This window comes from Bufo bufo, chromosome 6, assembly GCF_905171765.1.
Source record: "Bufo bufo chromosome 6, aBufBuf1.1, whole genome shotgun sequence".
In the NCBI taxonomy this organism is placed as follows: Eukaryota; Metazoa; Chordata; class Amphibia; order Anura; family Bufonidae; genus Bufo; species Bufo bufo.
The window spans coordinates 372,871,402-372,884,663 of record NC_053394.1 but is presented as its reverse complement, the minus strand read 5'-3'; the positions used below and the strand labels follow the sequence as shown (position 1 = coordinate 372,884,663).

The 13,262-nt window shown below is 42.9% G+C and overlaps 1 protein-coding gene across 1 annotated transcript in view; it reads left to right on the top strand.

Annotated features, from left to right (window-relative positions):
• Positions 1-13,262, top strand: part of TOM1L1 (target of myb1 like 1 membrane trafficking protein) — a 99,128-nt gene that overhangs the window by 38,511 nt on the left and 47,355 nt on the right. Inside the window, exons 2-5 of the mRNA XM_040437018.1 lie at positions 496-580; positions 2,282-2,360; positions 4,145-4,294; positions 6,498-6,629. Of these exons, the coding sequence (XP_040292952.1) occupies positions 496-580; positions 2,282-2,360; positions 4,145-4,294; positions 6,498-6,629 (446 nt within the window). The remainder of the gene's footprint in view (positions 1-495; positions 581-2,281; positions 2,361-4,144; positions 4,295-6,497; positions 6,630-13,262) is intronic.

Genomic DNA, 13,262 nt, shown 5'->3' with positions numbered 1-13,262 from the left:
ATCACAGTTTAGGGGGCGTGTCTCAGCTCTCCCTATCACAGCTCAGGAGGCAGTTGAAAGATGAAACTGAGCATGTGCGGCCTTCTCTGTGAACAGGTCAAAGAAATAAGAAATTAAGTGGCTCTATAAAGATACGTTTTACTGAATAACTCAGTGGCTATAAAAAAAAATGTATTACATGCAATTACAAAAGTATTTAGATCCAGGTGCTGGTTTGAAAACTGTAGAATATTTTTCATGGGGCAACTCCTTTAAGGTGGTTAGTAACAACTAGCAAAAAATAAGCAACTAGTAAAAATATTTTTTTTACATGTCAAATGTGTCTGTAGCCTTATAAAGAGCTTTATAGGGGGGGGGGGGGTCTGGATTTGTGTTTTTAGAGAAAATTTAATCCAAACATAAATAAGAGAAAACATCCAAACATCATAAAAGAAATGTAATGTTTCTTAAAGGGTATGTCCACCTTTGCATTAACATTTCATTTATTTCTTACAGAAATTCACACAAGTTCCACAAACAAATCAGAAGACTGGGGCCAGTTTATGAACATCTGCGATGTTATTAACTCCACTCCTGATGGGTGAGTACACGGAAGACTTAAAGGGGTTTTCCGGTTTGCATAACATCCTTTTCAGCCCTTAACTTCAATGGGGCTGAGCTGCCCCAACACCATGTGACCAATGAACTTGCCATCACATGGTCTAGGCCAGTGGTGGCAAACCTATGGCACGGGTTTCAGAGGTGGCACTCAGAGCACCCACACCCTGGAAAAAGTCTGTGGTGTACCCAGGGGCGCATTGGCCATAGAACTTACAGGGAAATTTCCCGGTGGGCCGATACCCAGGGGGGTGTCTGAGCCCTCCTCACAACTGGCCAGTGGAAGTTTTTGGTGATGTATTTTGTGTTGCTGGCAGTATTTTGTAAAGGACTGTGGTATTTGGCTCTGTTGCGGTGGTATAATGTGCCACAATATGGTATTGCTGGCCCTGCCTTCCATCAATTTGGACAGGACTACAAATCGGGGCCACTTTTAGTATTTTTTCCAGGGACACTTTAGGTTCCCAGTCCGCCCCTGGGTGTACCAATATAGCTTAGACTTTTCTTGCATTCATCAGCGCAGGGCGCACTATCAACAGCACAGGCAGCACATTGAATGTAGGCACGTATTATAGCTAAATGATAAAGTACATGAAAGATACTACATTGGACTGTAGTAATCAGGTTAAACTGCCGTGTTTGCACTTTTGTGATAAATAAGTGGGTTTTGGGTTTCAATTTGGGCACTCGGTCGCTAAAAGGTTCACCATCACTGGTCTAGGATAAGCTGCAAGAAGGCTGAGTCACTACTGCGAGCACCGGTGCCTTCTCAAACAGCTGCTTGGCGGGGGTCCCAGGTGTTGGACCTCCACCAATCAAATACTGATAACCTATTCAGAGGATAGGTCATCAGTATAAAAGTCTTGGAAAATCCCTTTAAGTTGGCCTTACACATTGGATGTATGTTCCCCAAATCTGGCAATTTTGGTGGAACCAGCCGACCATGTAATACGTATGAGGCCTCCTGACTCTCCCCCGACATCTGCAAGCTTAATTTCAACTGTTCAATGATTTTGCTCTCAGGGACATAAGCTAAGGGAGTCTCGGAGAGTCTTCCTCTCCCTTCCTATAACAATGAACACAAAAGACCAAAATAGAGCACATAAATATCAAGCATAAACACAATGTATAAACCAAATCCAAAATGAATGCTTGGTACAGGGGTGTAACTATCATAGCGGCAGACCAAGCGACTGCTATGGGGCCCAGGGCAAGAGGAGGCCCGGTCTTAGTTGGGATTATCTTTTCTACTGGAGATCTGGAGATGAATATTTGGTCAGGACTCTACCCTCTAAAGGAAGAACTTTTAGCAAATGAGGCAGTGGAAAAATGGCTCAAGGGTCATTGAAAAGGGTTTAGGCAGAAACCCTTCTGTCCTGTGTGGGGGGTCTGGTTTGATCCTTGCTATGGGGCTCTTACTTCACTATGTATGCAACTGGTTTGGTACCACACTGCCACACACAACACAACCATTGGGTGATTACACATATAGGATAGACATCTCGTGGCACAAAATCATGTTCTTTCAAAAAGCTGCTCATCTCGTCCAACCAAGAGGAAAGGACCCATCTGCAACTCATTCACTGCCTAAACTGTACAACCTGATGAGGCCGCACCCCTTGATTAAGACTCTACATGGTGTTTGTGACCTTCTTTTGAAGACTTTCACTATTTTTTGTTTTAGGTCACGAGATGCAGTTAAAGCTCTAAAGAAAAGAATGAGCAAAAACTACAATAAGAAAGAAGTCAGGTATTCACTTTCTGTAAGTATCATGAGCCTAAAGGTGTAAATTGATGTACATGATACTTTACAGCCATTTCTAAATATTTAAAGGGACTGTCCATGTGGCTCTGATTGTCATCTAGCCTTAACCCATCTAAATCTGAAATCTGACAGCCATGCCATTATATCATACTAGTTTACACTTTTCTCCAGCAGATTTCTATAATAGTTTAACAAAGCTGCAGTGTGCAGTGAAGGTAACAGTCAGCCACATACAGGTACATCTCAATAAATTAGAATATCATCAAAAAGTTAATTTATTTTACTAATTAAATTCAGAAAGTTAAACTCATATATTCTATAGATTCATTACACACAGAGTGATCTATTTCAAGCATTTATTTCTTTAATGTTGATGATTATGGCTTACAGTTAATGACAACCCAAAAGTCAGTATCTCAGAAAATTAGAATATTGTGAAAAAGTTCAATATTGTAGACTCATGGTGTCACACTCGAATCAGCTAATCAACACAAAACACCTGCATAGGTTTCATAAGCCTTTAAATGGTCCCTCAGTCTGGTTCAGTAGGCTGCATAATCATGGGTAAGACTGCTGACTTGACAGTTGTCCAGAAGACAGTCATTGAGACCATCCACAAATCAGTAAGTAAGCCATAAAAAGTAATTGCTGAAGAAGCTGGCTGTTCACAGAGTGCTGTAGCCAAGCATATTAATGGGAAGTTGAGTCGAAGAAAAAAGTCTGGTAGAAAAAAAGTACACAAGCAACAGGGATAAAGGCAACCCTGAAAGGATTGTCAAGAATTTGGGGGAGATTCACAAGGAGTGGACTTCGGCTGGAGTCAATGCTTCAAGAGCCACCCAAAATAAGTTTCAGGACATAGGCTATAACTGATGCGTTCCTTGTTTCAAGCCACTTATGACCCAGAGACAGCGTCACAAACGTGTTATCTGGGCTAAGAAGAAAAATGACTGGGCTGTTGCTCAGTGGTCCAACGTTCTGTTTTCAGATAAAAGTAAATTTTGCTTTTCATTTGGAATTCAAGGTCCCAGAGTCTAGAGGAAGAGTAGAGACTGGGTACACAATCCAAGTTGCTTGAGGTCCAATGTGAAGTTTCCACAGTCAGTGATGGTTTGGGGAGCCATGTTATCTTCTGGTGTTGGTCCACTGTGTTATATCAAGTCCAAAGTCTGCACAGCAATCTACCAGGAAACTTTGGAGCACTTCATGCTTTCCAGCAGGACTTGGCACCTGCCCATGGTGTCAAGAGTACCAATAACTGGTGTAATAACCACAGTATTGCTGTGCTTCATTGACCAGCAAACTCCCCTGACCTAAACCCCATAGAGAACCTATGAGGAAGATGATAGACACCAGACCCAACAAAAATGCAGACAAGCTGAAGGCTGCTATTAAAGCAACCTGGGCTTCCATAACACCTCAGCAGTGCCCCAGGCTAATCGCTTTTTTTCTTCAATTTTTTAATTGGTCTTTTATAATATTCAAATTTTCGGAGATATTGACTTTTGGGTTTTCATTAGCTGTAAGCCAAAATTCTCAACATTAAAGGAAATAAACACTTGAAATAGATCCTTCTGTGTATAATGAATCTATGAAATATATAAATTTCCTTTTTTTTATTGAATTAATGAAATAAATGAACTTTTCGATGATTTTCTAATTTATTGAGATCCACCTGTATGTTGCCTTCAGCATTTAAAGCCACTAGGTGCGGATCAGAGACAAAGCGATCCTTTAGTGTTTGGTAACTGTATCTCTGTGCTTTCTCCGTCTGAAATTCAGCTGTTGGAGATGTGCATGCAGAACTGCATTACAACATTTCAGTCCCTGGTTCTGAAGAAGGAATTCTGCAAGGATGTGCTGGTCAAACTGCTAAACCCCAAGTACAATCTACCGATCAGCATGCAAAACAGGATCCTCCGCTTCATCATGGTACAGTAATCCCTGTGCAATTGTGGAGTAGACGTTATTGTGAGTGAAATGTCTGTATTTATCTGGAATATATATCGTTTTACCAGCTGATGTAACAAATCTGTGGATTCATTTGAAAAGGCTAAAGAGGCTAACAGACCTCACAGAGTGTCCGGACCCATGGTGGTGATCATACTTACCTGGTCCCCGCATCTGGGTTCCGGCTCCATCACTCCACGGCCTCCTCCGCAGATTGCGGTCTCCCGGAATCAACACCCTCTTGACAGAGGCCACATAACCGCTGCAGCCAATCACTGGTCGTGACATTGGCCTGTCACTCACGCCATACATGTCTCAGTGACATACCGCATAGGGGACAGCTCAGTGCTGCGGACAGTGATTGGCAGATGAAAATAGTCCTTGTTTGCATGAAGCCTGGAATGTGGTTCAGTTCTTTTGTTTTCTGAAGTAAGCGGTCCGGCAAAACAGACGAAAGCTGCTACTGTACACATTTAGATACACCTAATAACATCCTCCCCAGAAGGGCCTAAGCCAGTGATGGCTAACCTCCAGCACACCAGCTGTGGTGAAACTACGACTCCCAGCATGCTCCATTCATCTCTATGGAGTTCTGAGAACAGCTAAGCAAGTGTACATCTTGGGAGTAGTAGTTTACCACAGCTTGAGTGCCGGAGGTTAGTCATCACAGGTCTATGCCCATGTAATAGACCCCTAAGGAGCTAGTGAGGAGGATGGGAGTGTTAGTGGCCCTGATGAATTGTTGTGTCACGGTATACTCCCTCAGGCCGTTGCTCCCTTGGGATTGGTGCAGTGCAAATGTAGTTTGAAGAATGAGACCAGAAGTTAATGTATAAAGTCTCTTTTTACTAAGTGCAAAATATAACTTTTGGTACCTTCAACAGCAGCAGATTCAAAGTGCAATTTCTGGCACCAGTAAAGAAGTATGGAGGCAGATGGCTGTAACCTAGCCCTTGTGGGTATAGGTGGCCACTATCAGGTCTAGACTTTAGTTTTATCTGGCCTTGTGGTAGTTTGGGTGATGGGTGTCTGAGCCGACTTTTGCAGCAGTAGACAAAAGTGATTGTAGAGCAGCACCCACGGACATAAATGGCCACACCGGTAATGCAACAGCCGAGCTACGACCGCAGATCCTCAGCAGTCGACCGTATAGTAAATGAAGAGAGGTAGCGGCAGCATCTCCAGAATCCTTTATTAGACGGACTTTACAGAAAGTGTGCCATAAAATCAAGCAGCAACGTTGCTGCTTGATTTTATGGCACACTTTCTGTAAAGTCCGCCCAATAAAGGATTCACTGGAGATGCTGTCACTTTGCAGCGGTGTCTGGAATGCAGTTTTCAGCTGTTTACTCTGTTGTCTTGTCTCTCAAGTACAGGGGAAACTCCGAAAAATTAGAATATCGTGCAAAGTTCATTTATTTCAGTAATGCAACTTAAAAGGTGAAACTAACACATGAGACTTGTTACATGCAAAGCGAGATATTTTAGGCCCTTGTTTGTTATAATTTGGATGATTATGGCTTACAGCTTATGAAACCCCAAGGTCACCATTTTAAGGTCCCCTTTGCTCAGGGGGTATGGGTTAATTAGCTGACTAGAGTGGGACACTTTGAGCCTAGAAAATTGAACCTTTTCACAAAATTCTAACTTTAAGCTGCATTAATGCAATTCATTTTAATTTACATTACTGAAATAAATGGACTTTTGCACGATATTCGAGTTTCACCTGTATGTTCTTGAGACTGACTCAAATTGGTCTCTGGAGAAAATCTAAAAGGAGCAGGAGCTCTGCCATGTGCTTCCTCTCCCCTCTACACAGGAATTCCCCTTCCTGGCAGTAAGCAAGACCAGCCAAGAGTAGAGGAACAGGGAGGTTAGCCCTATTCCTACCAACCGCATCCTTTACTGGAAAGTACGGCCAGATAACATGAAATATATAACTATTTACAATGCAATTGCAGGAACCCACAGGTCTATATATCCACAAAAACAACAAAGGGCACATGCATTGTACCTGTCGCTGCTTCCATAGGTGGCACAGAAAGCCGGCAATGTACTGAATATGACATAGGAATGATGGATAATGCTGCTAGGTTTGAAGTAGAATTGGGTATAATTTATAGGACCATCCATAAGACACATTCTAGAAGATAATCATTGCCATTTTTCTTCTTTTTCTCACCAGACATGGTCTACACAATCACACGTGAATGTCGACTTAACAGAGGTCAAAGAACTGTATTTGGAAATGATTAAGAAAGGAATCCAGTTCCCTCCATTGGATGCGAATGAAGAAACAACCACAGAGATGGAAAGGGTAAGACTGTACATACTCTGAGTATTTCCATTGGTCTATATGGGTAGTGGACCTCCAGGGGGTGACAATGTATGGGAGATATGATCTAGTATAAACATAATATGTGAACACACAACCAGTGCTAGTATTAAATCATATAAACTCCAATTTACAGCTCACACTCAAATAGTTGAGCAACTTTGTTAATACATTGTATTACGTATCTTTTAGGGCTGCATTAATTATTCTGCAGCCTTCAAAGGTGAAATCTCTCAGATTGTGCAGTGTCTCCTCAGGGCACGGACACAAAATATAAATTCTAGGAAGTGTCAACTTTACTGTAGTCTTCAGGGGTGGGACACACTTGTCTACTTAACCGTAGGAGCTCAGCTAAATTGTTTGGGTGTCTGTCCATTTCCAAGCAGAATTATGAATGCAGCTCTGGACTGAAATAAAAGCTGTAACTCACAGTCATGAGCCTAAAAAGATTATCTCAGCAGCAAGTACAAAAAATTATTAAAAAGACCAACTTCAAATTACTAAGCACCGATCAACTCCAGGTTCCTGCCTAGTATTCTGGTTCTCATAAAATGTCTAAATCTTTTCAATTCCTAAGACTTTGTCTAATAGTTTGTGGAAAAGGTGGCAGCATGACGATAAGTTTTACCAAACAACAAACTTTAGCTCTTCTATATCTGTGTAACTTTTGGCTAAAGAGGGCGTCCACTATGTTCCATAGACAATGCAAGTGAATTCCCATCAAAAATGTATCTGTGGCCCTCACAGGTAATACTTCATTCTTTATTGACTTTCACCCATTATCACAAAGCCATGGACTAGGGAGAAGAGTGAAGGAATGTGAAACGTCGGCTGGATCTACTCATGCTCCCCAGCCCATGGCTTTGATTTAATGGGTGAAAGGCAATAAAGGATGAAGTATTATCAGTGAGGGACACAGCTATCTATTTTATGGGAATGTCCTTGGACTTTGCTTAGGCTTTGGGAGGGCCTCCGGGATATCCTACAGGTGTTTACTGTTACGAATGGCCCAAACTCTGCTTAAAGTGGTGCCGATCTCATTCTTTTTTGGACTGTGGACAATACAAATAAACACCAGTCTATAGGGCCTTTTTAAATGGACTGATGATCGTGAATGAATCTTCATAGGAACGTTCGTTCAGCCGATCTTCAGCCTTACTAAACACGATGAGCCACTCATTTGTCAGCTGATCTTCTCTACGATCACAAAAAGTTCGCTAATCAGCAGCACATCTCATAAAAACAGGGAAGGTGCTGCTGTTATAATGTAAAGCGTATAGGGGATGAATGATCGTAGTAACGATTATTCATCCTTCATGCAGTTTCGATTAGTCCTGTTTTAAACGTCTGACGATCAGCTTTATTTATTGTTACCCAGTGCTTTTTAGAACCCTCCGTTGGACCATCTAAAAGGACCCTTAAGCATTTGAGAGACAATCCTCAAAATTTGAAATGAAATAGCAAAATAAAACACACAAATGGTAAAAAATTCCACCTTTAATCTACTTCTCGCTTACTTCCTATCCTAGAAACATAGAAACATAGAATGTGTCGGCAGATAAGAACCATTTGGCCCATCTAGTCTGCCCAATATATCTGAATCCTATTAATAGTCCCTGGCCCTATCTTATATGAAGGATGGCCTTATGCCTATCCCATGCATGCTTAAACCCCTTCACTGTATTTGCAGCTACCACTTCTGCAGGAAGGCTATTCCATGCATCCACTACTCTCTCAGTAAAGTAATACTTCCTTTTATATATATATATATATATATATATATATATATCCTCTTTCATATTTTAATCATAACTGTGAGAATATATAAAGAAATCTCCTTTAGTTAATGCACCCCAGGTGGTCAGCCATTCCCCCTTCTCCTTTTCAAAGATATGTATCTGGCTATAAGGAGTCTGTCTCCATAAGACATGTCCGTCTGTTCTCTATCCAAACTCTTGATATGGTCCGAGTCTCCTCCATCTGCCAGACATGACATGACATCATGGGAGGCATAAGGAGGAAACAAATCCTTGTATGATTTCTACAAGACTGTTACCGGAAAATGCAGAAAACTCTATAGACTGATAACCACTGTGTGAAAAACGGGTCAAACATAGCAAATCTACAATAAATATTCAGCATCGGGAGCTGTGGTGATGGACAGTACAGCTCTGGACCGGACAACTTGCTGCAATTGAGATGGAGCACTGTCTTGGCTTGTGTCAGTCCACCAATGCTGACAGCAGGTTTTGCTTCCTTAAAGGGGTTGTCCAACTTTTTGATTTTATTTAACTTTGAACCCCAGCCTGTACTTGTTGAAAAAAATCATATACTCACATACTACCCGCCGTTCCATTCAGATTCCCTCGGTCCCAAGCTTTCTTTCAGCAATTTTATGGTCAATGTCATGTAAATGTCTAGACGAATGGGTTCACAGGCACCTCTGCAGCCAATCACTGGCTTCAGCCATGATGTGTCCCCTCCTGTAGCACATAACTCAGCAGTGGCATGCCGCTGAGGCCAGTCATTGGCTGCAGCAGTGCAAGTGACCCCATCCATCCAAAAGCTTATAGGACGGGAAGTGGAAGACCTCTGAAGAGAACAAGTGAGCAGGAACTTAGAAGTGGGGAGCAGGTGAGTATGATTTTTACAGCAGGTACAACAGGCTGCTATGGATAGTTAAAAAAGATCAAAACGTTGGACATAGGGCTGTAGCTATTCACTAATTTTGTAATCGAGTATTCTATTGATTAATCCAACTATTAATCGAGTACTCTAATAACCAAAAACTAATTCAAAGAAGGTTTCTTTATAAAAACTCATCAGCCCCCCTAGTGCCATCAGCTCCCCCCCAGTGCCACCATCTTCCCCTCCTAGCCATGTCCCCAGCACCAGTGAAACAAAACACTTACCTCTCCTGTAGGGGAACCATTCCACAGCTCATCCATCTTCTTCTCTGCGCGCTGCACTGGGACCTGACGGCACACAGCGTCAGGTCATATGGCGCGCTTACGTGCACTATGACCTGACGATGTGTCAGGATCCAGTGCAGCGCGGTGCGGGCAGGCGGGAGACCACGGAGCAGTGGGTAATAGCAAGCACTTCACTCCCGCTCCATGGTTACATGACACAAGCGAATCCTCGATGCAAAAAATTTGCATTGAGGATTTTTTTGTCTCGAGTTACTCGATTCAATCGATTAATCGTTTCAGCCATAGTTGGACAACCCCTTAAACTTTTAAGTTAGATATACCTTTAAAATCCAACTCTCCATCCTTTATTTCAAGCCAACAGAGACGTCCTGAGTCCCAGTGACAAAAATAACAGTCTCTGGAGGCTTGAAATCTCCACAATTTTCTTGATGAATATTTAGCATTTTGTGATTGATGCCCTCTCTGTATATTAAATGGGGTTGTCCAAGACTAGAAAAAAGAGGGCTGCTTTCTTCTAAAAACAGCACCGCCCCTGTCCACAGGTTGTGTGTGGCATTACAGCTCAGCCCCATTCACTTCGGTGGAGCTAAGTTGCAATACCAGACACCACCCATGGACTGGTGTGAAGCTGTTTTTGGAATAAAGTAGCCACGTTTAAACCCCTTTAAGAGGACTTGCCGAAATATATTGTATAGAACTGGCAAGATGTATTTTACCCATGGATGGAGAATCCCTCTGCGTGTTGCCTTGAGCACATTTTCTTTTCATTTGCAATGTTCTGGCTTGTAGAGGTTATCAGAACGTTTCTTTTAATTATGGCTCGTTGAAGCAGTTAATTAGGCCTGTGTACTTGGATGTAATTAGATCCTGTTTATCTTGTTTGTCCAGCAGCTTTGTTTATGCTGGGTAATATATCAGCCGGTGAAGGCATTTTCAGTGGTTGTTCTTCCCTTAATAATTGTGTATGACAAATGACTGGCCACTAACGCGTTTTATGCACTCCGCTCTACCATTTGTGGTTACATTTGCCTTTTTTAAGGGTCCAGGTAAACAGACCTTTTAGTGCAATCGGTGTCTGATATCATGAAACACAGTATTAAATTCACTGTTTTTGTATAGTCTTCAGGTTTCGGGATCAGTCAACCCAATGGCTAAATACAACTCCATTTAAAGGGGTTTTTCAGTTTAGGAAATGGAGAATACTGAGTTACAGAGCTTGTCCGGGCTACAGACATTGATGACCTGTCCCCAGGATAGGTCACCAATAACAGATCGTGGGGGTCTGACTTCTGACACCCCTACCCTGTTGGAAGGGCCTCTTTATTGTTTACCAACATGCCGTCTCCATTGTAATGATGGTGCAGGGGTGCTGGGTGTCTGACCCCTGCTTATCTGGTATTGATGACCTATCCTGAACACAGGTCATCAATATCTGTAGACAAGACAACCCTTTTAATAAAGGGGGGTCCACTGCATGGGATACTAATCTCTTGGCTAGAGCAGAGAGTTATTATAAAGAGCGTTTCTCGCTCTGGAGGAACTTTCCTGTCCTATATTACGCAGATAACCTATTGATTTGAATGGGAACTGTGTGCAGTGACCCAGTGGATGACTACTAAGAGTTAATTGTATGCAAAAAGGTAAGTGCTGTGATTTAATGCAAAAAAAAACTACCTGTGGTATGGGTAACTAGTATTTAACTTTGGCAGTATTAGCTAGGTTGCTAGGGTGATGGGCTGTCCCCATTCCCTGGTGATAGGAGGTGTTAGCTAAGCAGAGCTAGAAGGAAGATGTCTATGTGTGAGCTCCTGCTAACTAGGCCCAAAGGAAAACCCTCATCCAGGAAACACCATTCCTGAGACTTAAAAAGCTGCCAGGGAACAACTGAAGTAAATAACTACCCCTAAGGGAAAGGTTTAGAACCATGTTGGAGGCTGTGCCTAGAAAAGTCAGTAAGGTACTGCTCATTTATGGCAAAAGACTTTACTGCTGATGGAAAGGGTATATTGTTTCGGCACCCACCACTTTTTGAGAACAACTGGCCATCTGATCTAAGATCTCCACCCCTGAGCCCTGAAATTGCAGAAAGAGTATGGAAATGCACGTCTGTAGTTATTTGGAGAGAATGCAAAGTGTAATTATAGGGAGAGACAGGGAGTACTACTGTTACCATCATTGTTGCTGCCCATATACAGCTATTGGGGAGATCCTACTCTCAGAACTGTGCATTTTCTGCTTTCTGTACTACTACTCTCATCATCAAATCAATAAGGCTAATTTCACACTAGCGATAAAATCGCTCATCATATCTGGTATATCAGGACACTACCTTTTCCCTGCCAGAGCCCATTGACTATAATGAGACCCAGCAGGAATCCATCCTGTTTTCGGCATTAGTGCCGGGATTTAGCCGGACAGAAACGGCTACTTGCAGTGATATTTGTCCAGCTGAATCTCGGCACTAATGCCGGAAACAGGCCGGATCCCAGCCAGGTCCCATTACAGTCAATGGGGCCTGGCGGTGCTCCGGCAGTTTCTGGCCTCTGCCAGAACAGCCTGCCGGGTGATTTTAGCTCTAGTGTGAAGCTAGCCTACAGAGAGACTTTATTTATTGCAATCAATGGGCCTGATTACTGCCTCCATTATGCGCTGGCCCTGCATCAGCTGTTCTGCCTTGCACCCTGCCAAACACCCACCATCCAGGGCATCCCACCTAACACCAGGCACGAGCCCCAATGCCAGGGCATGCCCCAATAGCAAGAAGGGTTGTGCCCCTCCATTCAATGTTGCCTGGTGCTAGGGAGCACCAGAGTGAGGATAGCCACCATGAACAACTCCCACTCCCATCCTCCTCCCAGTGGGTTGTACTTCTTGATTTGTCCTCTGGTGGCGCTGTAAATTAAACACGTTTGCTTACAGCTTTCAGTTTACAGTTGTAATCATGTTATTACTAAGAGACCCCCTTATAGAAAGGCATTTCCTACTATACCGAGCCCTGCTATGGTGTATTTGAAGTCCAGCCCACACAGTAATATCTGGTTCCATGGATCACTGCACATGTCAGGCCATGTCACAAGATGTAACATCTGACGTTAGGAAGTCCATATACATTATATAAATGTCTTCCACACCACACTGTCTATCCAGTATGTAAGGGGGTGGCTCTCCACCGTTGGTAGATGTCAAAGGAAAGAAGATTTGGGCATTTTGGATTTCAACCTGCCCTGCAGGAGATAAGCGTCTGTCAGAGGTGTGTGACAGCGGCCTAATCCCCTCTCCCCATTGACAATACATGCATGCTCAGCCAAGAGGAGGAGAGGAATAGCTGTGGGCCGATGGCTACTAAGTACATTAGCAGATTTACTACACTGCCTGTCCAAAAAAAAAGTCGCCACCAAAAAATAAAGTTCACACACTCTAATATTTTGTTGGACCGCCTTTACGGGCACGCATTCACTGTGGCACTGTTTCGATAAGCTTCTGCAATGTCACAAGGTTTATTTCCATCCAGTGTTGCATTAATTTTTCACCAAGATCTTGCATTGATCATGGTAGAGTCTGACTGCTGCGCAAAGCCTTCTCCAGCACATCTCAAAGATTCTCAATGGGGTTAAGGTCTGGACTCTGTGGTGGCCAATCCATGTGTGAAAATGATGTCTCATGCTCCCTGAACCACTCTTTC